At 37.1% G+C, this 26,391-nt stretch overlaps 1 protein-coding gene across 4 annotated transcripts in view; it reads left to right on the plus strand.

Moving 5' to 3' along the window:
* The first annotated feature begins 12,543 nt into the window (after positions 1-12,543).
* The window catches only part of PTBP2 (polypyrimidine tract binding protein 2), an 81,487-nt gene continuing 67,639 nt past the window's right edge, over positions 12,544-26,391 (plus strand). For 3 of the 4 annotated variants that reach the window (XM_042952966.1, XM_042952967.1, XM_042952968.1), the window contains exons 1-2: positions 12,544-12,662; positions 14,362-14,392. In XM_042952966.1, the coding sequence (XP_042808900.1) occupies positions 12,655-12,662; positions 14,362-14,392 (39 nt within the window). In that variant the 5' untranslated portion in view covers positions 12,544-12,654. The remainder of the gene's footprint in view (positions 12,663-14,361; positions 14,393-26,391) is intronic. The other variant, XM_042952969.1, reaches the window with a different exon arrangement.

The following is a 26,391-nucleotide window of genomic DNA, read 5'->3' on the forward strand; positions in this document are numbered from 1 at the left end:
AGGGACTAAAGTTGTTCTTTATGTGTTCTTCCTGGGGGAGGGGGAGGAAGGGCATCTTTGTAAAATCTTGTTTTTAGATAAATAGGAGGAGAGCTTTTTTCATATTTGCTTTTTTTCGATTGCCTTCAGCTCAAAATCATCCTTATGCCAAAGTGGCATGTTTTGGGTGGCAAAGTCTTCTACCCTTCAAAGGACAAGATTTTGTTTATTCCTCCCCAAACTTAACAAAACTCTCTGCATTTGAAAATGTGAGAACAAGATAACTTTTTATGAGATATAAATAAACTTTTTCTAATTAATATCAAAAGCAAGTCCATTAGCCCATTAACCAAGGTAAAATCAAGGCAATATTATCATATTATCAGGAATACTATAAGTGGGAAAATATCTTATTGGCCTATTAAAGAAGCTTCATATCAAAGACAGTTTCCAGGCTATACTACGTGTCCTGAAAGAGTAATTTTAACATAAATATCTTGAAGCTTAAGTATCCTTTATGTATTTCAATGCTAAAGAGAAACTATAAATTCTTTGTATTTGCTTTTTTCCCTTTTGAGATATCAAATGTGGCAAATAGATAACAATTTTAGGAAAGTCTTATGACTTCAAAAAGTTAAAATTTCAATGTGTACCCTAAATCTCTACCCAAGTATCTTATAAAGACCTCATGTCCTCCTCTGCTTAAAACCTTCCAACAACTCCCTGCTGCATTTCCCTTAAGGTTCAAACTCATCAGCATGTCTTACACAGACATTTGAGGATCAGGTTTCCTCTTCACTCTCCGTTTCTTACACCCAAATCTTCAACACTATTATCATCTCTCTGTGTACCGGTTCTGAGCACTTTATTCTCTCTTCTGACTCCCTGATTTGCAAATGCTGTTTCTATATCAGTGATGCCTTTCCAGCCTCATCTACTGGCAACCTAACAGTTAAAGCTTCAACCACCCAGCAATCCTGATCATGTATCTTCAACCCTCTCCAGCTTACATTAAAAAGGAAAAATTGTGGTGGCGACCTCCTTTGTGCTTTACCTAGTTGTGCTGGTACTGCACTGAATTTTTGGGGTTTTTTGCACCGAATTTTAATGACTGATTTCCTCATATCTTCTCTCTACCAGAAGTCTAATTACTTGAGGCTGAGGACAGTTGGGTTTTTTTGTTTGCTTGTTTGTTTTCAGTAGCTTGCACAGAGATTGAAACATGGTAGTTTTTTAATAAATACACATTAGATAACTGAATTTTCAAAAATTTTGAACAGCCACAGTGAATGTATTTCTGCATCTTTATGGGTCTGGATTACCAAGCCTACAGGCTCATTCTGCTATCTTTATCTTCTTTTAAGTCTCTGCTTAAATGTCATCTTATCAGAATGGCCTTTCCTAATCTCCCTATTGAAACATATCACTCAATTCTCATCTATTACCCTCGTTCTACCCTGCCTTGCTAGTTTTCTACATAGCAGTTATCATTTTCTGAAATACACATATATATATATATAATTTTTTTTTCTGTCTCTCCCCCTGGAATGTAAGTTCCTTGAGAGCAGAGTCTTTGTTTTGTTCTCTACTGTATCTCTAGTCCCCAAAATCGTGTCTGAAACATAGAGAGTATAAATTTCATTCATTTAATAAATATTTATTGAGTGCCAGGTACTCTTCTAAGTGCTTAGGATACATTGGTGAACAAAGTAAGCTTTTTCCCTTGTGAGTTGCCAGCAGGAGGAAGTTGTGGGGGAAGAAAAAAAAATAAAAAATCAACATAATAAATGAGGAAAATATTTCCTAGCTTGGAAGATGTTACGAGAAAATGAATGTAGAGTAAAAAGGATCAGGTGTGTGAAGGGGACAGTTTACACCATTAAATAGGGTGGTCAAATAAATATTTATGAATAAATAAATGTTTATTGAACAATACATATTTGTTCAATGAATGAATGAATATCTTATATTTCATATAGTCAGCTATTTTATATATATTTAAACTAGGATTAGTTAAATAACTTTAGCTCACTAACAACAACATGAATGAAAACCTTTGGAATAGAAAATTACTTTGTTTGAATGGGATATTTTACCTAATGTAAGAAAAAAAGTTAAATGATTCATCCTACTCAGTTTAGGCAGCTAGAGGAGGAGCAAGCTCTCCTAAATTATCAGTCCATCGCTCTTTCCATTACATCAGACTGGTTCAAATCCAAACTTTCATTTCTGAGTTGACCTACTAGCCTTACAGAAACACAGCACATCTTGTGTATGTAGGTAAAGTCAACTTGTTTTTCTGTATGTCAGTCTTCCATGCTATGAAACAGGATAAGGAAGAACAGATTTGCCATCTGGTATGCAGGCATATCACTAGAAATATAGTGTTCCTAAATGAACTTTCTTCTAACTTCCCACTCTTGCTCATTTGTCTTATATATCTATGTAATTACTTATTCATATATTCAAACATTTTTATTGAGTGCCAATTCTGGTCCAGGGACTGTGCTAAGCACTTAGGATGTAGAGACGATTGCCACTTGATTTAACAAAGTCTATCCATTAATTCGTTCCACAATTATTTGTTGACTATGTACTTTGTGTCAGGCATTGTTCTAGGTGTTGGGAGGGCAGCAAAGAACAAAAATTGCAAATTCACTGCTCTCTTGTTAGTTGCATTTTGGGAGATGAGACAAATAATAATCAACTAAACATATAGATACACAATTTGTTAGGCTGTTAATTCCTAAGAAGAGAAAATGAGGAAGGAAATGGAGTGATGGGATACAGCCGCCTATTTATTTATTTATTTATTTAGAGTTGGTATTTTAAATAGAACTCTCCGAGAAGGCCTACCTGAGCAAGACTTGAATGAAGTCTTCTGAGCAAGACTTGAATGAAATAAAGGAGAAAACCCTGTAAAGATGTAAAGAAGAGGGGCGCTTGGGTGGCTCAGGTCATGATCTCACAGTTTGTGAGTTTGAGCCCTGCGTTGGGCTCTGTGCTGACAGCTCAGAGCCTGGAGCCTGCTTTAGATTCTGTCTGTCTGTCTCTGTCTCTGTCTCTGTCTCTCTCTCTCTGCCCCTCCCCAACTTACACTCTCTGTCTCAAAAGTAAATAAACATTAAGTTTAAAAATGTGAAGAAGAGCATTCAAGACAGAAGGCACTGCCTGAGGCTGACTGTCTTTGGCAGTGGGTTCTAGATACAAGGCAGCCTATCTCAGTGGTGTGCTAGAGCCAGCTTGAACATGCCCTCAAGAGCCAACTATGCTCACTTTTTCCATGTTTAGTCACATTTGTAGCTTGAAATCAACCTTGTGGAAGTATTTATGTCATGAAAATCAACAAACATAACAAATCAGAGTTTTTCTCCCAAAGAGACTCTGTTCTCATGCACTGAGGGAGGGGAGACTGGTAGAGGTGAAACCATTTACTTAAGGGCCAAATCTGACTTCTGTGAGATCAGTTCTCTTGGTGGAGACCTAGCCAAAAGGTTCTGGTTGTTTCTTTATGTATCCCTTCCTGGACCCCAACACTTGAGGTGGGGGAGTAACCTTAGTAGTCACTGCTCCCAGTAATTGGTAAATGGCATCAATGAAAAAGCCCTTCCTCCCTACTCTTGCACTTATGTGTCACTCCCAATTTTTTAAAATGTTTAGATAACACCTGTTTTATCATGTTCACAGTACCACCAACAGCTAAACCTGAAAGAATAAAAAAGCTAAGTAAAGGACAAGAACAGAAAATACTACCAAGTGAGTAGGGCATAATAATAGCAATAATAACGTTAAGGTACCCAAATAGAAATATACAGTGCATTTGTTAAGTCCCAAAATACTCAACATAATAGAACTGTTATCACAGTTTTTAAAGCTTTATGTCAAGTATTAACATGATAGAAATGATAGTTAGGCAACTGATACATTAAAAGAAATGTCATACAACTTGTTTTTTTGAATTAATTGACAGTGTATGCAGTTTCAATTAATAAGTAATATGTATATGTATATATGTAATATGTAATATGTAATAAGAGAGAATCTTATTTTTACGCATTTTATATAAATGATAGAAGATTTAGTTTATAAATGGGGATCCTGTACAGAGATACAGTAGTTAAAAACAAAATAAAGTGTTTACTGATTATAACCCTTTGGTTGCAAGTAATAGAAACAACTTGAGTGGCTTACAGAAAAGAAAGAGAAAGAAAGTGAAAAGAGTTAGTTAGACTCATGGGTGAGAACATCATTACACCTTAGGAAGAACTGGACCTAGAAACTGGAAAGCCTGATAGACAGGCAATATAGCCTTTGTTAGTTAGTGTTGCTCTCTCTTTGTATCAGCTTCAATCTTTTAGTCCTTCATGCAGACCAGTTATCTCCACTCCTAACTCACACGGTAGAATATAGTTGTCCAGTATTTCTGAGTTAGGGTGTTGCCTTTCTAATCACTTAAGAACACTGACTGAGAGTTTTTCTTCCTGTATCTAAGTTTCTAGGTGGAAGAATTTGATTGACATACTTTGCTAGGCTGCCCATTCTTGGCCTAATTAGCTATGGCCATAGGAACTGGGCTCTTGCATTACAAATATGGCTGCTGAAAGCCCATCATGTGAAGAGAGTCAAGGAATTGAGAGAGAGAGAGAGAGTTCACAGAGAAAGAACATGTATTTTGAGGCTAAGCAAATATTCTATAAGTGCCCCCATCAAAATACTTCATACCAAATTCAATAGTAGAAAGGGACTCAAAAAATCACCTAGTTCAATCCACTGCCCTGTGCAGTGATCTCTTCCATCCTCTCTCTGATGGATACATTCAGCCTCTGCTTGAGCATATAACAGAGAGCTGACTAAAGCATGAGGCCGCTCATTCCAATGTGAGGCAGTTTTATTGTTAGAAGGTTCATTCTTGCACTGAGCTGAAATTTGCCTCTCTATAACTTTAATCCCTTCTACTTTGTGGAACAATAAATAATATGCTTAAGTCCTCTTTTTACATGACAGCCCTTCACTTATTTGAGGACGACTAACATGTTCTTCACTGGTTTTCCCCAGGTTCAACATCTCCAACTCCTTCAAACATTCCTTTTCTGATATGGATCCCTCATCCTTTGCTATTTTAATAGCTAGTTTGCTTTTGATTGTCTAAAAAAGACGTTCCTACTCTAAATGTATAAAGCAATAAAGGAATCACCCTGGCTCACATCACTGGCAAGTCTACTAGAGTCAGTCTTCAGAAACTAGGTGATCCAGCAGATCCCTTCCTCATTCATTCATCAGCAAATGCTTGAGAAGTATCTACTCTGTGCCAGACATTTGTATTAGGTGCTTGAAATACATCAAGGCCAAAACAAACTGCCATTCTAGAGCTTATATTCCAATGAGAGGGGGACAGATGGTAAGCAATACATATAAAAAAATAAACTACATGGTACATTAGAATGTGGTAAGTGCCTTTAATAAAAAGAGTAGAGCAAGGAAAAGGGGACTGAGATAATTGGAGCAGGGTGGCAGGTGGCTGTATTTAGTAGTGTGATCAGGGTGCATCTCCCTGAGATTTGAATAAAGGCTTAAGGAAGAGAGAATTGGGGGAGGCATGGGAAGTAGGCAAAAGTATTTGCAGGAAGAGCAGAGAAACAGTTTAAATGAAGGCCCTAAGGAAAGACAGTGCTTGGCATGTTCCAGGAACAGCAAAAAAGGCTAGCACATGGCAAAGAATGAGCGAAGGGAAAAGTCATCAGGATTGAAGACAGAGGACAGGGGACCAGATCATCTAGGATTATAAGTTTTTATAAGGATCCTGCCTTTTACTCAGAATGAAATCAGGTTCCATTTCAGGGGTCTGAGCACAAGAGTGACATGACCTTACCTACATTTAAAAAGAGTCTTCCTATCTCCTACTCAAAATAGATTGTTGGGAGGTAAAAGTTTCTTTCTGTCTTTCTGTAGGTTTTACATTTAGGTAAGTTCATTTTGTGATTATAGTGTGGTTGTTTGCAATGATCAGAGCTGCATACCTCCACATTTGTGTCCATCAAGAGGGAGATGATGATTATTACCCTCATCAAATGATAGCAAATTTCATGCTGATAGACCCACTCCTGAACCAATCCCTGGGCTCAAAGGAATGCCATATTCTGATTGGCCTTAACTAAGAATTACCCGAAACTATCACTATGGAAGGTCAATGATTACCTTGATTGGGTTCTCCATGAAGCTGGAAATAAAGGCTCAACTACTCCACAATAGAGAATAGAACGAATATTGAGCTGCCAACAATAATGCCCTCCAGAAATATACCGGTCTAATGATTACTGTTTTCTTAGCACTTATTCTAAGTAAACATAATCTATGGGCAAAATTTGAGTAGAATACTTTCATTCCATTAACAAATCCTAAGATCGTAATTGTTTTTGCTCGATGCTTTATGATTTCTTTAGAGGTTCTGTCATCAAACCATATATCCCCTAATATGTAGAGTGTTTTGCAGCTGTTTCTTTATTTTTTTTTTAAGTTTATTTATTTATTTTGAGAGAGACAGAGAGAGAATGCAAGCAGGGGAGGGGCAGAGAGAGAGAGGGAGAGAGAGAATCCCAAGCAGGCTCTGCGCTGTAAGTGCAGAGCCGCATGTGGGGCTTGAACTCATGAACGGTGAGATCAGGACCTGAGCCGAAACCGAGAGTTGGGCACTTAACTAACTGAGCCACCCAGGCACCCCTTTAGCTGTTTCTTTTAATCTAAATATGAGACCTTACATTCCTTTCAATACCATCTTGAATGTGGATTCTATCTTCCTGACACAGGTTATCTGTCATTTGCAAATTTGGTAAACATACTTCATTGTGAATATTAAATAAGGACAAAATCATATTCTTCTTTCTTTTCTTAAAAAGCCGCTTTGTTTCTCTAATAGAAAGTGGGTGTAGGGGGTCCGGGGATCATGGACGGAGGTGACAATGCTCCAAGAGAGACATCTATTGTAAAATAATTAAGAGATTTAACCAAATCTGAACTATTTTCAGCTCTCATTTCTCAGTTTTTCATTGCCAGTGTTAAGGAGCAAATGTATTCAAACTACTTAGAAAACTTTAGAAATATTAAAAGATTTTGAAAAGGCCGATGGTTTCCATCTGTTATTTGGTTTCTTTCTTTGTGAAGTTATCAAAGAAGAATTTAGTCAGGAAGAGCTACTCATTCCAGGAATGATCTGAAAACCTGCATTTTTATTTGCAAATCACTTGTCAGTTATCATTTATGTGGCTATTTACATAAAGCTACGTGAATTATAATGTGGATTTTATAATATATTTATAACATTTCAGAGTTTACAATATTTTAAAGCAAAATGATGTTGTTTCCTTTGTATGTAGCATGTTTTTTCACCTTTTACTTTTCTGTGTATTTTTCTTTACTTTTCTCATTCTCTTCCCTACTTTAGTTCTTTATGCATGATCATTCTAAAAACTGCTGATCCACTCAAACTATTGTGTTCTCTTCCAAGAATAATCTCTATTATATGCACAGTATAGGAAGGACAGCCAGCTATGCTGAGCTTTTTTCAGTGAGCATGTAGATAAGCAGTCACTTTTGCTGAATACAAAAGAGGCAATGTTTGTGCAAGGACAGTCCTTTGCTCACTGCCATCTAATCCTTTCGTTTTTTAATGTAAAATGTATTTTTATCAAAGTAACACATGCACAAAGCTTAACAAGTAAATAGTTCTGGAAGATTTATCACAAAATAAACAAAACCAAAACTATACTCTTCTGTCTCTCCTCTTTCCTTATCCCCAAGTACCATGCCCCAGAAACAACCACTTTGAACTCTTTTCCCTGATTTTTCTGGTATTTACCTCTATGCTTCTGAATAATATACTCACTTGCTATTTTCTCACCTATCAATTCTAGACATTATCTGTTGACTTTCTACTTTGGAGTATGAGAATTCATATTCCCACCACACACACACACACACACACACGCACACATCCATACTTCTCTTCTATCCTCTCATGATAGTGTTTCATAATATTAATTTTGTTAATATTCAATGCTCACATTGTGTGAAGACATAACTATTTTTTACAACTGATCCATAGAGTGCACTGTGACTTATTTCCTTACAACTTTTTATTTATCTGAGTTAATTTCTTACCCTATGCTTGCCAACAGCATTACAAAACTGCTCAATATAGTCAGACATTTTTGGTCTATATAAGCTCTTTGTTTTGTCTTAGAGACATCTTTCCTGGGGCCTTCTGGTCTCATATCATATTGGAACCCAAGAACTGCTATATAGCTGTGTAGCTGTTGGCCTGAGTGTTCTTTGATCAATATCTAATTTATTTCTCCTCTCTTACGTGTTGGATGTCTGGCTTCCAGGATACCATATTTTCTTTACTGATATATTCCCTCATTGGGAAATACATCTTCCAGAAGATATCAAAGAAGAAATGCATAGGAAACAAACTTTTTGACATATAAATTTAGTGTATTTAGAAGCATGTTTATTCTATTTTCACACAGATTGATAGTTTTGAAAGGAATCCTTTTTCTCAGTAGTCAGGAAGCTTTGTGCTATGTTTCCTAGGGAAGGAGACAGGTGGGCATTGACAGGTGAAAAAGAGTACCCGAGTACAGTTTTATCTCTAATTTCTCTTATTGTAAGTGGGGCTGAGCATTTATTTTTGTTTTTATTTTTCTGTAATATTTGTTCAGATTCTATTTGTATGCTTTACTTATTTTTTCTATTTGGCTGTTGACTTTTTTATTTGTAGTAACTCCTAATATATTAAGGAAATCAGCCCTCTTTCTTACAATAGGAATTGCTAACATTTCCCCACAAGGGCTCACTAACCTGAAAGACAATTTGATAGTATTTTTAAAAATTTAAAAATGCATTCTACCCAGGAATTTAGTTTGTAATATAAAATGACTTAGAAACACAAATATTGATTGCAGAATTATTTGTAAATACTAAAATTGGAGGCAACCTAAATGTTCATCAATGAGATCCAGTGAAATACATCATGATTTACTCATTTGGTGGAATATTATGCAGCCATATACAAAGAAAGAGACAGTTCTAAATGTACCAATAAGGAAAGATTTCTATGATATATTTTTAAAGTTGAAACATAAGTTGCAGAAGTGTGTACTGTAGTTATTACTTTGAAATAAAAACTGATACTATGTATCTAATCAATTTATGCATTAGAACATTATGCAATAAACTGGTAAGATGGGTTGCTTCTGTAACAGCAGCTGGGGAGAAGAAATAGGTGCTTTTTCTTTTTGTAACAGCTTTATTGATATATAATTTATATGATATGAAATTCACCAATATTGAGTATATAATTCAATAAATTTTAGTATATTTGGTATATGTACAACTATCACTACAATCTAGTTTCAGAACATTTTCATCAGCCTAAAAAGAAACCTATGTTAATTTACAATTATTACCCATTTTGTCTGTAGGTATTTACCCTTTCTGGGCATTTTGTATATGCTTTTATACCTTTGGAATTTACTTTATCTATTTTGAATTTATATCACCTATTCAAAGATACATATCAAAAAAATAAACGATATAACTGATCACATTATTATTCTCTCTTCTCATAAGAAGAAACTGCTTTATGAAAACGTTAAAGGAAGCCTTTGGTACTATATGCAGATGAGAGGAGACAGGAATAAAATCAGAACATTATGAACAAGATCCTATTTCCTACTTTTATTGCATCCATATTAGACCTCATTTTGTCTTAGCATACACTGAAATTTAATCATTGTTCACATAAGTGTAAATCTCTGTAAAAGGTCAAAACATTTACCACTCAGAAGGGAAAGAACAAATTGTTACACTGAAAAAAGATATGGGTATGAAAATAATACTGTACAGGCACTCACTTTTTATTGCCTTTTTTTTTTTAGGAATCCATAAACACTAATATAATCTTGTCATATATTACAAAGGTTGGCCATGTGCTAATGTTGAGATTAATAATCTGTCTCATGGTTAACTCATAAAAATCATGTAAATTTAGATTTGGATGAGGTTTCAAAACTTATCTATGACATTTTCCCAGATTTATTCCACTAGATACCAGCCAATCTAATTACTTCAATGACATCTTTAACCTTTGTGAAAATCTCTATATCGATTTATTATATGAATACTGTTGATTGTTAACAATCCAAGAGCTAAATTTGTTACCGGTTTCTTGTCGAGTGAATAACAGTTAATAAGTAAAATAACTATGATGATAGCAGTCTTTATTGAATATTTACCATAACCCATCACTGAACTAGAGAGATACTTTACATACATTAAGGCATTTAGACCTCACAACCATCTAGGATGAAGTCCCTATTTTAAATCCCTTTTTCATTTTCAGTAATAAATCCCATATTTTCAGTAACAGAAACTTTTTCCTGGAGGAGTTAGTGAACATACCTAATGTCACACAGCTGCTAAATGAAAGAGCTCAAATCTGAAACTAGTTTTTAATCAACATGTTTTTGTGATATACATTGTTACATTAGCCTCTTTTTGACTCCATGTTATATTTTTGTCCATTTGTCTTACTCCTTATTTGACTTTGACATTTTGTCTAGTATTTTATATGTCTTGACTTGTAAAGAACTTTAAATCTTTTCTAGAAAGTGGAGGGTTTAAATAAACAATCATATTGACTATTATTTGTTCATACTCTTGTACTTTATTAGGAGAAAAAATAGAGAAAAACGTGGTTTTGTGAATATTATAATATCTTTTGCCATTTAAGGACAAGCTTCCCTCATGGAGACAGTTTGTCTTTGACCATCAATCAATATCGATTGAGTCAATATGGAGAATACAGAAAATTATGCTAGAGTTCCTGTCCTTTGGGAGCTTACATATTTAATTGTTGAGGGAAATACATGTACAAAACCACAAATATATGAAAAGTGATAGGACTGATAATGGGTCCTTTATATATTGTAAGTCAATGGTGAAGGCAAAGGCATTGTTGGAAATAGATTTTTTTTTTTAATATTTATTTATTTTTGAAGGAGAGAGAGAGAGAGACAGAACACGAGGGGGGGAAGAGCAGAGAGAGAGAGACACAGAATTCAAAGCAGGATCCAGGCTCTGGGCTGTCAGCACAGGCCCCAATGCGGGGCTCAAACCCACAAACCGTGAGATCATGACCCCAACGGAATCATGACCCCAACTTCACCGACTGAGCCACCCAGGCGCCCCCGAAATAGATTTTTTTTTAAGGATTGCCAATCCCTGAGGTAAATAACATTTGTATACTTTTAAGAGTTCTATAGCAAAATATTTGGACAAGATGCTCTTTAAGGTCTGTCCACCTTAAAAATAGTATTATTTTATGAATTGTATAGAACGTAGCGGTTAGTGCAGTGAAATACCAATCAATAAAGGAGTAACAGGGTTGCATGTAGGAGGTATAGACCCAGAGTGGGCACTGAGAGTAACTGGAGAATACAGAGAATACTTGTCCTGTGTGTGTGTGTGTGTGTGTGTGTGTGTGTGTGTGTGTGTGTTGTAGTTCGGGGTGATGGATGGAGAAGAGGGTAAGTTGCCGGCCAGAGTCACCCCACTAAGCACATTTCCCCAAAATGGATGCTTGTTGAAATTTTGTCGAGCCCCTGAAAAACATGTTAAAGGAAAGGTCCAATATACTATTAGAATTAAAATGAAGACTGTGAGATACACAGGAAAGGGAGTCAATTTGTGTGGCCCATTTCAATGTTCCTTCCATCCCTAACCAATGAAGACTGAGGCACCACTCTCATCCCCACTTTCCCTTTCGAGCTCCCAAATGGTAGATCCTAACTATCGCTGCATTTTTCATACCTATTCTTTATTACAAGGCTCCACCTGTGTTCTTTTCCATCCAAGGTACTGTGACTGTTTCCTGTAAGTGCTCATTATCATCAGCTGAGGTGAGAATTACATTCTCCCAGTTGGCAGGGAACTACAAGGGTCTGGAAGCAAAAATCTAGGTTCAGTCTGATTTGTACAAAGCAGTGGTTTCATTTAGTGGGGTAAAGGTTGTGTGTGTGTGTGTGTGTGTGTTTGAGAGGATGGAGAGGGTCTGCAAATAAAAGATGGCGTAGGAGGACAGCTATAAAATGGTTTTCCCTTTGCCCAAGTAGGTCGAGGGTGGCCAAGTTGGGACCTGGTTTGGAGTTAAAAGTGGAGGCTGCTTGGTGGCAGTCGTGCAGTTCTGGGACCACCCCCGTGAGATCCAGGGCAATGGGTGTGAAGGGTTGAGAGGTGTTCCAACCACGCTGCCCAAGAAAGACATCAGGGACTTCTCACAGGCGCGTGCAAAAAGAAGCTAGGCCGCCCTGCTCCACCGCAGCAGGCCTGCGCCCACAGGGCGGAGGGCGGAGGGCCCCAGGCGCGCGGCCGCGCGGAGGAAGAGGCGGCGGCGACGGCGCCCACTCCCCCTCGTCCCCGCGCCCCGCCGCTCGCCTCCCGCAGCCGGGCGCCGGCGCGCTCGGCTCTTTCCGCCGCCGCCGCTGCCGCGCGCTGCCCCGTGCGCTCCGACACCTTCGGCAATTTCCGTCGGGCCCTGGCCGCCATTTTCTAGCCGCTTGTGTGTCTCGCTGGCTGCGTGGCTCGGTTCTTGTGAGCGAAGCTTTGTCCGGTTCGGCAATGGACGGGTATGTAATGGGGCCGGGAAGGAAGTGTGTGAGAGGGGATTTGGACCCTCCTTCGGCCCGGTTCGGGGTCGGCCAGAAACCCTCCGGCGGCCCCTCCCAGGGCTGGGCTGCCGTTACCCAACCCCCGCCCCATCGCACACACCCCTCCCTTCGCTTCCCCCGGCGGGCTCTGGTCGAGAAAATGAGAAGAAAGCGGGCTCGTAGACTGGAGAGGCATTGGGGCGATGGCGGGGGCGACGACCCCGGAGAGGGAGCGGGCACGGACTTGGCGGCGGGGGATGGGGTGGGAACCCCAGAACGTCTGGCCCGTCCCTGCCCCCTCTAGGAGCCATTTCGATCCGTAACCTGGGACCCGAACCCTGGGTAGCCGCGCCTGTGGGAGCGAATGTTGTGGCCAAAGAGAGAGGCCTGTGTGGGGGTTGTTAGGGGATGGGAGAAAGGCGTCTGTGTGCACCCCAGCCGTCCTCCATCTGCCGGGCCTCGCCCGGCGGGCCCAGGCTGGGGGAGATGCCGGTGGCGGGAGCTCGGGGGAAAGCTAAGTGGGAGCCGCTGGGGAAGGGGGGGGGGCGGGGAGGGCGTGCGGCGGCGGGAGGAAGGGGGAAGGCAGATGTCATACTCCTTTGTTTTCACTTGAGTCTGGTAGTGGGGGCGGGAGACCGAAAAAAAATGCCTTTTTGTGGGGGCCTAAACGTTCAAGGCTTGGCAAAAGGGCCCAGAAATTAAATCATCTGAAAAACCCAAGTGTTTGTGGTCGGCATCAGTCACATGGGCAAAGGCCAACAGCCATGGCAGAAACAAGAGCAGATAGTCAACACAGGGCCATTTTTTTTTTAGCCACTTTGACCGGTTTCGGGAAAAACAAAAAGCCAGAACCGTGCTGCATCTTTGAGAGCCCTAGTGCAGGTAGAATGCTGAGTGAGGTGAGGGCAAGGGCTTTGGCAAGCGACCAGGACCGGGGTCTCCCTGGTACTTAATGCTCTACATCTGAAAAGACTCTTAATGATTTAATTGTTGGAAAGGAGGCACCCTTGAGGGCGAAAAGAGAGCTGTATTGGGCCCATTTGGGGGTATAAAAACGAATCATTTAAAAAGTACATCTAGTAGAATCAGTGGTAGTATATGAAGAGTCCTGTAAAATATGAGTTTATTTTAATTAAGTGTTTGGAGTTTGGTGTTTTTAAAAGATATTAAGGGAAGACCATATCAAAGTGAACAAAGTAACCAAACTTAAGTTGTCCGAGAGGTTATCTAGAGATAATTTTCCACATGAAATCTAGATCTAAAGAAGTTTGCTATTTCCCCAGGTTAAAATGAAAATTGACGGCAAAAGTTGGCACTGGAATTCATGTTTTCTGATTCTGTCAGGATAACTAAATTGTTTTAAGTTTTAAACTATTAATCTAAGTATACTAGCTTTGTGGAAATGGCATTATAGTTCTTGGGGTTTTGTTCTTTTTGATATTTAATAGGTTATTAAAAAATACCATGAGTTTAGTGATTTCATCTTAAGTTTGAAAGCAGTTTTTAGAAAACTGAGTTTAAAATAGTACAAAGAATTGTCACTGACCATCTGTGTATCTGTTTTCCATTTGCATGGTTAGTGGAAGATTTATGAATGGTGAACTACCCTAAAGTTTTAGAGACCAACAGTGATCATTAAAAGAATAAGAGGTTGAAACTATTTTTTTTTTCTTTACAGAATTGTCACTGAGGTTGCAGTTGGCGTCAAGGTAGGAAAAAATTGTTTGAAACTAATGAAAACAGAATGGCTGAATCTACTATTACCATCAACGGAAATTTTTAAGTTAGCTTTTGAAAGTTAGAGTTAACAAAACCCAAGTGTAAAGTGTTTCATTTAATTTTAAAAGTTGGATTATATAATTTATAATCTAAATAGACAAAACTAAGTTTTTCTAGAAAGTTTGTGAGAACATTCTAAAGTAGGTATGAATGGTGTTCAGGGAATTAAAAATGCTTTCAGACATGACTTTTTGTGAATATAAAAATGATATCCCAATTTTCTGAGGGGAAGTTATGGTTTTAAGTGGGCAGATAAGTGATTTGACATAAATCATATAATTTTATTAATCTAAGTGTTTCTAACTTTTGATTATGAAGACTAAAATGTGTCCGTAGTGAGCCACATTAGAAATCAGTTATCTTGATCTTTAAAACAAGCGAAACTTGTTTCAGTAATTAGCTTCAAATTAGAGTCAGAAGTTAAGAGCTGGTTTGTCTTTCTATTAAAGGAAAATAGCTGTTATGGTACAGATCATTTGGAATCTTTCCCTCACTTTTTGGCCAGGAAAACTACTCCTTTAGACCTTAGTTCTAATACTTAGGCCTTTGATTTCCTTGAATCGTTGCACATTTTAACAGCATAATATGTTAAAATTTTTGTTTGCAAACCTGTCTGCCGTGTTTGGGCATGGTCCTTGTCTTCTGTCTTTTTAATTTTTCAAGCCTGGCACAACATACTCCAAACCTGATATACAAATACTTGTTGGATGCAGTAACATTTCCCCCTTTCAAGCGTGAGTAGTCTTGAGAGGCTGTGTCCGTAGTATAGTGATGGTGACTGTTCACAGTATTTTTTGTGATAGTCTTTAGAATACTTTAGGGAATATTTTGTATTTCCTTGCTTATTTTCTGTCCTCTGCCCTGTAGTGCACTGGATACTTTTCCATGCTTTAAATTTTTTTTTTTAATGTTTTATTTATTTTTGAGAGAGAGAGGGAGGGAGACAGAGCACCATTGGAGTGTGGGGCAGAGAGAGAGACAGAGAGAGAGACAGACAGAATCTAAAGCAGGCTCCAGGCTCTGAGCTGTCAGCACAGAGCCCAACACGGGACTTGAACCTATGAACTATGAGATCATGACCTGAGCCTGAGGTTATGACCTGAGTAAAAGTTGGATGCTTAACTAACTAAGCCATCCAGGCTCCCCACTTACCATGCTTTAATATTTAGGCTTATTTGTTGAGTTTCTACTATGTACATTGGGGGAGAAAGAGCTTTTTCTGGGGAAGGCATTTTTATTTGGCAGTGTTATTTTGTAAGTTGAGGTAGTTGCAGGATTTGAAATCGGGAATAGCTCAAGAGTGCAAGATGTAAAATGTATAGTTACCATTCAGTTAGGTGGGTATCCTGTGGAATTTTGTAAAAGAATGAATGACCCAAGTCTGAGTTGTTCACTGTTAGTGGGTGAGGAGAGAAGGAATTCAGACAGGAGCCACCATGAGTTGGCCCAGAGATAGGAGGAGACTCGGGATTGGATGTCCAGGTATGGTTTATTGGTTCTACCAGTTTCTGTGTTAGTGGTTTGAGGAGAAAAAAATGGAAAATGATGTAAAAATAATTGCCAACCATTTTTTTTATCCTTTGTTCAATATAAAAGTTTGAATAACCGAAGTTTTGTTTTATGAACTTTTCTGAGACAGTGGTTAAGAATTTTTGCTTTGGAGTCATGCATATGTACAAGTAGTTAAGTTCTCATTGTATATATATTTCTATGTGCCCTTAAAAAAATTTAAAGTGGAAGGTATGTTTCCCCAAATCCCAGTCCTGTTTCTCAGGTGTAGGTAATTATGTTAAATTTTTCCTGGTGCTTTTTTCCCCTCTGAGGTGTTACCATTTTGTATATTATCAAACATTAGCATCCTTGCTTACTTACACAGGTGGATTCATAACACATGTACTGGCCCACATCTTGCCTTTTAAAAACATAACTTTATTGAGATTCAATTTGATATAAAATAAACTGGACATATTTTAAGTATACAGCATCTATGAGACCATTATCACAATCAAGATAATGAACATATCATTTTGCCCTTTTGTAACCCTTCCTTCTGCCTTTCTTTCTCCAACCACTGATCTGCTTTCTGTCACTATAGGTTGTTGGCATTTTATAGAATTTTAAATGAATCCGCATGTACGCCCCTTTTATTTGGTCTTATTTCACTGTGTGATTATTTTGAAGTTTACCCGTGTTGTCTGTCAATAGTCCATTCCTTTTTATTGCTTAGTAGTATTACATTTTATGGATATACAGCAATTTATCATTCAACTCTTGATGGACATTTGGTTTTTTTTTCCAGTTTTTGACTATTGTAAATAAAGCTGTGAACATTCCTGTAAAAGTCTTTGTGTGAACTTTTCGTTTGTCTTGGGGAAATACCTTTGATGGGAATGGTTAGATCATATGATACACATATGTTCTTAACTTTTTAAGAAACTGCAGACTATTTTCCAAAGTGGTTGTATAATTTTACATTGCCACCAATAGGGTATGAGATTTCCATTCCTTCTGCATCCTTTCCAATGCTTGTCTTTCTGATTCTAGACATTCTAGAGGGGGTGAAGTGGTAATCTTGTGGTTTTAATTTGCATTTCACCAATGTCTGTTATGTTAAATATCTTTTCATGTGTTTTCTTTTGCCAGCTGCATATCATCTTTGGTGAAGTATCTCTTGAGATCGCCTGCCCACTTTTTAAATTGGGTTACTATTGAGTTTTAAGAAGCCTTCATTCTGGTTATAAGTCCTTTATCAGATATATGGTTCATAGATTTTTTTTTTTTTTTTTTGCCATTTGTAATTTCATTCTCTCAGTAGTGTCTTTTAAAGAACAGCAATTTTTAATTCTGATGACCTTTACCATTTTTGTCTTCTTATGGCTTGTACTTTTCAGGTCTTGTTTAAGCCATCTTTGCCTAACCCAAGGTCACAAAGATTTTTTTCCTTTGATTTGTAATAGAAGTTTCATAGTTTGGGTTTTGCATTTGAGGTTTTTTTTTTTTTTTTTTTTTAATATGGTGCATTTCTTTTTTGGGGGGTATGGAGTTAAACTTTTTCCAGCACTGTTGAAAAGGCTGTCTTTTGTTCATTGAATTCGCTTTGCACCTTTGTCAAAAATCAGCTATCTGTATGAGTGGTTCTATTTCTGTACTGTATCCTTTTCCATTGACCCATTTTTGTCCATGTAGATGCCAAAAACATACTGTCTTAATTACTGTGACTTTATGTTAAGGCTTGACATCAAGCAATCATGGTTTTCTTTATTTTTTTTTTAAAGTTGTATTGGCTCTTCTATGTCCTTCATATTTTTATAGGAGTCAGTTTCTACAGAAAAGCTTGCTGGGATTTTATTGGAAGTAACTTGAATGTAGAAAGCAATTTGAGGTAAATTGACATCCTGACAATGTTGAAGTTTCCCACTCATGAACACAGTTTATCCATTTATTTAGATCTTCTTTAATTTCTTTTAGCAGTGTTTAGGTTTTTTTAAATTTATTTTGAGAGAGAGTGAGAGTGCACATGTGTGCAGGCATGAGGGAGGGGCAGAGAGAAGGGGAGAGAGAGAATCCCAAGCGGGCTCTGTACTGACAGTGAGGAGCCCGATGCAGGGCTCGAACCCACAAACCGTGAGATCATGATCTGAGCCGAAATCAGGCACTGGATGCTTAACCCACTGAGCCACCTAGGCGCCCCAGCAGTGCTTAGTTTTCATTGTACAGTTTTTGGACATTTTTGTCAGATTTATTCCTATTTCAGTATTTTTTGGTGCTGTTATAAATGGTATTTTTAAAATCTCAGTTTCTAGTTAGTAGTGGAGAAAAACACAAATATTTTGTGTATTGTTCTTGTATTATTCACTCTTGCCAAACTCACTTGTTAAGATATAATAGCTTTTTTTGTAGACGCTATCAGGTTTTCTACATAGACCATCTTACTTTTTCCTTTCCTATCTGGATGCCGTTTTTTTCCTGTGATATCTTAGTACAGTGCTGAATAGAAGTGATGATATTAGGGTGAACCCCTAAATGCTATTCTTTCTTAAATGTTTGGGCAATTCACCAGTTTTCTTTGTGGAGGTTTTAAATGACACATTTAGTTTATTTAATAGATCCAGGACTATTCAAGTTATCTATTTCTTCTTAAGTGAACTTTGGTGATTTGTGCCTTCCGTGTGAATTAGTCCATTTCATCCAAGTTACTGAGTGTATTTGCATAGAGTTGTTTATGATAATTACCTTTTTTATACTGTTGATGTCTGTAGAATCTGTAGTGCTGTCACTTTTTTCATTCCTGATATTGATCATTTGTGTCTTTTTTTCGTTGTCAGTCTAGCTAGAGATTATTGATTTTGTTAATAGTCTCAAAAAATCAGCTTTTGGTTTCATTGAGTTTTCTGTGTCCTATTTTATTGATAACTACTGTTTTAATTTTCTTCTGCTTTGCATTTAGTTCTTTTCCAAGTTAGTTATGTTGAAGCTGGTATTGTTGACGTGATACTTTTCTAACATAGAGGTTTAGTGCTATGTATTTTCCTTTTTTTATTTTTTTAATTAAAAATTTTTTAATGTTTTTATTTATTTTGGAGAGACAGAGTGTGAGCAGGGGAGGGGCAGAGAGAGGGAGACACAGAATCTGAAGCAGGCTCCAGGTTTTGAGCTGTTAGCACAGCTGGGCTTGAACTTGTGAACTGCAAGATCATGACCTGAGCCAAAGTCAGATGTTTCACTGACTAAGCCACCGAGGTGCCCCTATATATTACCCTCCTAAGTACAGCTTTCGTGGCCTCTCTCAGATTTTTTTTTTTTTTTTAAAGTTTATTCATTTCGAGAGAAAGAGAGAGAACCCCAAGCAGGCTCTGCACTGTCAGTGCAGAGCCGGATGTGGGGCTGGAACTCGGGAACCATGAAATCATGACCTGAGCTGAAATCAAGAGATCCATACTTAACCGGCTGAGCTACCCAAGCTGAGTTACCTAAGCACCCCTGCATCTCTCTAATTTTGACATGCATACTTTTTATTCAGTTCAAAATGCATTGTAATACATTTTTCTGCCCCATGTGTTATGAGAAGTATGTTATTTATTTAATTGCCAAATATTATGAGTGTTCCATAGATGTTTGTTACTTTTTTCATTTAATTTTTTTTTTTTAGTTTGTTTTTGAGAGAGCTAGAGCCCACGTGCACTTGCGCACACGCATGTGGGAGAGGGGCAGAGAGAGAGGGAGACACACTCTGAAACAGGCTCCAAGCTCCAAGCTGTCAGCACAGAACCTGATACGGGGCTCGAATCCATGAACTGTGAGATAATGACCTGGGCTGAAGTTGGGTGCTTAACCAACAGATGCCTAGACGCCCCAATGTGTCTATTATTTTAATTCAATTCCATTGTGGCTAGAGAACATACTGTAAGACTTGAATCTTTGTAAATTTGTTGAGACTTGTTTTATGATCCAAATATCACATATCTTAAGTTTTATGTGCACTTGATAGAGATGTGTATTCTGCTCTTGGGTAGTGTTTTATAAATGTCATTTGTTTATTGATAATGTTGTTGAAGTGATCTCTGTCCTTCTTGATTTTCTGTGTATTGTGCTATCACATTGAGAGAAGGATATTGAAATTTCCTCTTTTACCTGTGCATGTCTAAGTTTCTGCTTGCAGTTCCAGTTTTTATTTATTTATTTTTTTTAAGTTTATGATTAGTACATAAATGTTTAGGATTACTATGTCTTCTTTGTGCATTGACTCCTTTTTTATTATGTAGTGACCATTTTATCCTTGGTAATACTCTTTGCTTTAAAATCTACTTTTATGATATAGCCATTCTGGCTTTCTTTTGAATAGGGTTCACATGGCATATCTTTTTCCATTCTTTTACTTTCAACCTATTTGTGTCCTTAGATTTAAAATGTGTTTTTTGTAGATAGCATAAAGTTGGAATTCCATTTTTACATCCAACTTACACTCTCTTGTTTTGACTAATAAGATTAGTTTTAAAACTACTACTTTGCTGTTTTTCTGTTTGTGCTTTGTGTTCTTTGTTCCCTTTTTCTGCTGTCTTTTGGATGGATAATGTTTTAATTCCATTATATCTCTTGTTAACTGATTAGCTTATAACTCTGGTTATATTGGTGGCTGGTTTTAGGAGTTGTATCATACATCTTTAACTTACAGTCTTCCTTCAAGACTTATTTCTTCTCTCTTGGCCTCTGTACTATTGGTATCGTATATTTTACTTTTGTATATGTTACATGTCATATATTATTTGTTGAAACAGCTAATTATCTTTTAAATACTACTTAAACAATAAGAAAAATATTTTCTATATTAATCATAACACAGTTGTGTGCATGCATTGAATTTTCGGGGGGATTTTCCACAGATTCCCAGAGCTGCCTCTGTGCAACTCTCTTTGGTACTTTGCTTCAGAAACCCTACTTGCTTTGGTCTCCTTGGACTCATGTCCTCTTAGGGAGTTTTTGAAGTTTGGCCATTTTCTCCACCTGGGCTGTGCCATGGCCTGGTCTTTCAAGATAGTAAGCTGGGGCAATCATGGACTGACCTTGTTTTCTGAATTTCAGGGATCATTGTCCATCATTGTCTGGTTCTTGAAAACCATTGTTACACGTGTCATGTGTAAATTTTTTTTTTTTTTTAAAGTTTCAGTGGGAAACTCGTGCATATTACACTGTCTTGCCTGGAAGTACAAGTCCACCTATTTTTTCCTTTTTTCAAAAAAAATTACATAATGTGGTCTGTAGTTCTAGATCTGCCTCATTCTTTGTTATATGGCTACACCACGATGTAGTTTCTATGTTGATGACATAGTTTGATTCTAGTTTGTAGTTAAAGAGTATGTGGAAATATTTACAATGGAAGTAAAAATCCTGTGTCAAATGAAATTTACAGTTAAAAAGTTTATGAAAACCAGAATGCCAAAAGGATTCTTTCCACAACTATGTATGGGAATGCCTGGGAATCTTTGTTACACTTCTGTGTAAAATTGATTTCCTGTACACATTGTAGGTACATTTTCTTACAGATTATTACTTTGAATTTCTTCATGTAGTGTTGGACATATAGATTTATTTGTATTATTAAGGAGTATAGTTTTTTATTATTTGATCTTAAATGTTTTTAGCTTCAGGTCCTTTACTTTTTAGATGAGATTATAATAGTTTTGAAGATTAAATGTGATTATGCATAAAAAGTATTTTTCACAAACCAGGTCCTCAGTTAATATTAACTGATTTGCACTACATATAGAATATCTGAATTTTATAACTTTAGGGTTTGTTGAAATTTCATTTTTCATTACCCTTATAAATTTGATGTAGCTACTCAGTTGATTTTAGACTTGTTTCTTTTTGGTTAGCTTAGTGAGAGTATAAAAATAAATTTGTGAGTTTTTTTTAAAGATTTTTTAAAAAATTTATTTATTCTGCGTGGGAGCAGAAAGAGAGGGAGAGAGAATTCTTAGCAGGCTCCACATTCAGCACAGAGTCTGACAAGGGGCTTAAACTCATGATCAGGAGATCACGACCTGAGCTGAAATCACAAGTTGGGTGCTTAACCAACTGAGCCACCCAGGCGCCTCGGAAATTTATGAATTTTTAATAAAGAGATTTGTTGCATTTCTGTAAAATGGTTTTTTTGTTCTTTGTAATTTGTAATTAACTTCATGGTTTCATTTTTATACTCTTAACCATTTTGCCACTGAAATCGCAGTGTAATCGGCCTTTTACTGAGGAAAACAGAAATGAATGAAGTGATTGCACAGTAATTCAAGATTATACTCCTTGTGGTAAAATGTTAACTTTTTGAATGGATATTTTAAACCGTGAAATTGGTGCTAGCTCTCATACTAAATTAACTACTAAATGAAGCCTTTAAAACTGGACAATAGAGGACATATTTGTTAAAATAAGTTATTAGCATTTTCCATGTTGGATCTCACTGGTATATAGAAAGCACTGTTTGTAAATTGCTGAACTTAACTGAGATGTGAATTCACCAACGTGGGCTTTTTAGATAATTGCAATGAAATAATGCGATCGAATATAACTGGTTGTTTATAATAAGTGTGTTAAAAACTTCTGTTTGGACTTTTAGAGTGTGATTTTTCTTAAAATGCTACATATGCATGCTTAGGTGTTTATATTTGAATTGCAAGTTGCAGACATTTATAGTGTGTCTACAAAATGCCAACACTGTTAACTGGCAGTTCAGAAACACTGAGAATATGTGCTCTTTGAGGGTAGAGGTAGGGACCTTATTTGTTTTATTGTTCTTCCATCATCAGTAGTATGTGTTAAGTAGTACATACACACTAAATATTTAATAACTCCTAATGGGTCTGGCTTCAGTATGCTTATCATCTCAAGCCACTTATCAGTGAAAAGATAAACATCAATTTTATTTCATAACATTCTTCCTATTTGCTGGAGATCCAAAAGAGCTGTGTCTTCTAGGACCTCATCTGGTTAAAGAGATAACACAAGGTTTAAGCAAGTGCCTATGACTGTTATAAAAGATTAGTCTGGTTTGGTAGGATCAGAGTAGACCTCACGAAAGTAGTGAGTTGTGACCTATACATTAAAAATAGTTGGGGAGAGGAGGTGAGTAGTGTATGGTGAGGGAATGACATGGCCAGAGTTGTGATAATGGGCTGGCACAAATTGAGAACCACTGAATAGCTTTTGTGTCAGTAGATTTGTATATGAATTTGAGAGAAAGATGGCATATAGGTTGTAGAAGGTCTCAAGTGCAGGTTATGAAATCTGTACTTGATCTGGTAGGCACTATTCTGTAAATACTGGTAAGTTCCCATACATAAAAAGTAGCTCATTATTATCCTCTTGTTAGAATTTGGAGAATTAACTCCAAAAAGACTGGCTTTGGTATTACGTGGGGTGCTATAAATTAGAATCATGAATCTCTATAAATTTAAAATATAAACTCTTATGTGGTCTATTTGTGTTGCTAAAGTGTAATATTTAGTTTTGGACATACTGCATTAGGGGCTTAAGGTGGTTAAGTAATATTTTTACTTTAGAAGTGGTAAAGGTATCACAGAAACTTATCATGAAAGATGTGTTTTTGAACAATGATTTTTTATACCTATTGTGAAATTTGAACATAGAAAAAGACCTGATAGTTATGAACCACTATTTGTCACTTAGTCCCAATAATCATCAATAAACCATTGCTAGAATTTGTGATATTCACTGTACTTTTCTATGTTATTTAAAAAAAAAATTTTTTTTTATGTTTATTCATTTTTGAAAGACAGAGAGAAAGAGCACAAGCAGGGGTGGGGCGGAGAGAAAGGGGGACACAGAAACTGAAACAGGCTCCAGGCTCTGAGCTGTCCGCACAGAGCCCGATGTGGGGCTCGAACTCACGAACTGCGAGATCATGACCTGAGCCGAAGTCGGATGCTTAACTGACTGAGCCTCCCAGGCGCCCCTCTCCTATGTTATTTTGAGATGAGTAGCAGATACAGTATTTTACTTGTAATGTTTTGGTGTGTCTCATAAAGATAAGATTTTTTTTTTTTTTTTTTGATATAACCACAATACTGTTAGGACAGAAAAAAAAACATTCCTTAATGTTATCAAGTGCCAAATTAATGTTAAAATTTTTAATTTGGGGGCGTCTGGGTGGCTCAGTCAGTTGAGCATCCGACTTTAGCTTAGGTCATGATCTCATGGTCTGTTGAGTTCGAGTCCTGTGTCCGGTTCTGTGCTGACAGCTCAGAGCCTGAGGTCTGCTTCTGATTTTGTGGATCCCCCTCTCTCTGCCCCTCCACCTCTTGTGCTCTGTGTCTCTCTCTCAAAAACTAAATAAAAACATAAAAAGAAAATTGAATAAAAAAACATTTTAATTGTCTCATAAAGGTCAAAGTATTTGTTACAGGGGTTTTTTGTTTTTTTTTTTTTGTTTTTTTTTTTTTGTTTTTTGGTGAGAAGGAGAGATCAGGATGAAACAAGATGAGCAAATTCAATAGGTTGATAAGCCTTTTTTTAGTTTTTTTTTTAATCTGCATGTTATCCTTTCACTCGTGAAGTTTTTTTTTTAACATTGCATTTTATTAAACATTTTTTTTCATGTTTTATTTTATTTTTGAGAGAGAGAGAGACAGAGAGAGGGAGCAGGGGAGGGACAAAGAATCTGAATCAGGCTTCAGGCTCTGAACTATCAGCACAGAGCCCTGCACAGAGCCTGATGCGGGGCTGGAAATCACAGGCAGTAAGCTCATGACCTGAGATGAAGTCGGATGCTTAACCAGCTAAGCCACCCAGGCGTCTCATTGCATTTTATTTTTGAAGAATACTTGTTGATTCCACAGAATTGCCCCCCGAGTCTGCATCTACTAATTGTGTTCTGATGTTATAATTTAAAATGTTCATGTATCTGTCAATTGGTGTTGGATCTAGAGACTGTCATATTCTTTTTGTTTGTTTTTGGTAATATTTTATAAGTGGTGGTATGTTTTTACATTAGAAGACATATATTTGATTTTTGTGTGTGTCTGTAATGTTATTCCCAATAATATTTCTTATAATAACTTCTTTCACCTTTTTTGTGTTCATCATTGTCTGCTCAGCATAGTTCAGTAGACATCTGTTATCAGTATTCTTAAAGGATATGTAAAAGAAATGTATCTTAAAGTTCACTTAAAATTTATATGATGGAAAGACAGTATTAAAGTTCAACTTAAATTGTAGTTATTGATGGTAGACAAGAATTTTTTAGTGGAGGTCTTGTCAAGAGCATGTGATTTAGAATTTGCTAGCAGGCTAGAGTATGGCCTCTCTATAACATTGAAGGTAATCTCTGAGCTTTAGTTTAACAGATTTTTAAATGGTCTTAATAGGACTTACCTCAAAAGTTGTTTTGGAGATTAAATGAAATAACATGTAAGATTTAGCACAGAATGGCACATAAGTGCTCAAATGAGGATCGTGGTTGTTACTGTAGCTCTTTACTCTGTACACCTGATTTGGGAGGAGCACCACAGTGGACTCCCAAATACGAACTTTTTTAACTGGCTATTAGAGACAAAATTTTTTCTTTAAAAATTAAAATTTTTAAAAAGTTTATTTATTTTTGAGAGAGAGTGTATGCACACATGTGCCAGGTAGGGGAGGGGCAGAGAGAGAGGGAGACTAGGATCTGAAGCCAGCTCCCCGCTGACAGCAGAGTCTCTGATGCGGGGCTCAAACTCATGAGCCACAAGATCATTATCTGAGCTGAAGTCAAATGCTTAACTGACTGAACCACACTGGTGCCCCCAAATTAAATTTTTTATTGAAGTATAGTTGACATACATAGTATTAGTTTCAGGTGTACATAAGTTTTTTCAATAGCTTACTAATTTTTTTTAGTAATCTCTGTAATCTCAAATAATCTTTAGTAATCTCAAGACCCCAAAATCAAAGGAGTCGCATGCTTTTCCAAGCTGAGCCAGCCAGGTACCCCCTCAAGTGTACATAAGTTTTTTTTTGTTTTTTTTTTTTTAACATTTATTTATTTTTGAGAGAGAGAGAGAGAGCATGAACAGGGGAGGGCCAGAGGAAGAGGGAGACACAGAATCTGAAACAGGCTCCAGGCTCTGAGCTGTCAGCACAGAGCCTGACGCGGGGCTCGAACCCACAGACTGCGAGATCGTGACCTGAGCCGAAGTCGGATGCTTAACTGACTGAGCCACCCAGGCGCCCCTGTACATAAGTTTTTAAGAGAGCTTTGAGTCCAGGTTAAAAATAGCTGGGCAGATAACCCTACAGAGAGAATTAGTAAATTAAAACATAAAAATTACTCAGAATTTAACACAGAGCAACAAAAAAGCAGAGGTTAAAAGAGGAAAGGAAGAGAAATTCTAACAAATTATCTAGACTACCAGAAAGTGAAAGTTAAAGATTGCAGGGA

The sequence above is a fragment of the Panthera leo genome, chromosome C1 (assembly GCF_018350215.1).
Source record: "Panthera leo isolate Ple1 chromosome C1, P.leo_Ple1_pat1.1, whole genome shotgun sequence".
Classification (NCBI taxonomy): Eukaryota; Metazoa; Chordata; class Mammalia; order Carnivora; family Felidae; genus Panthera; species Panthera leo.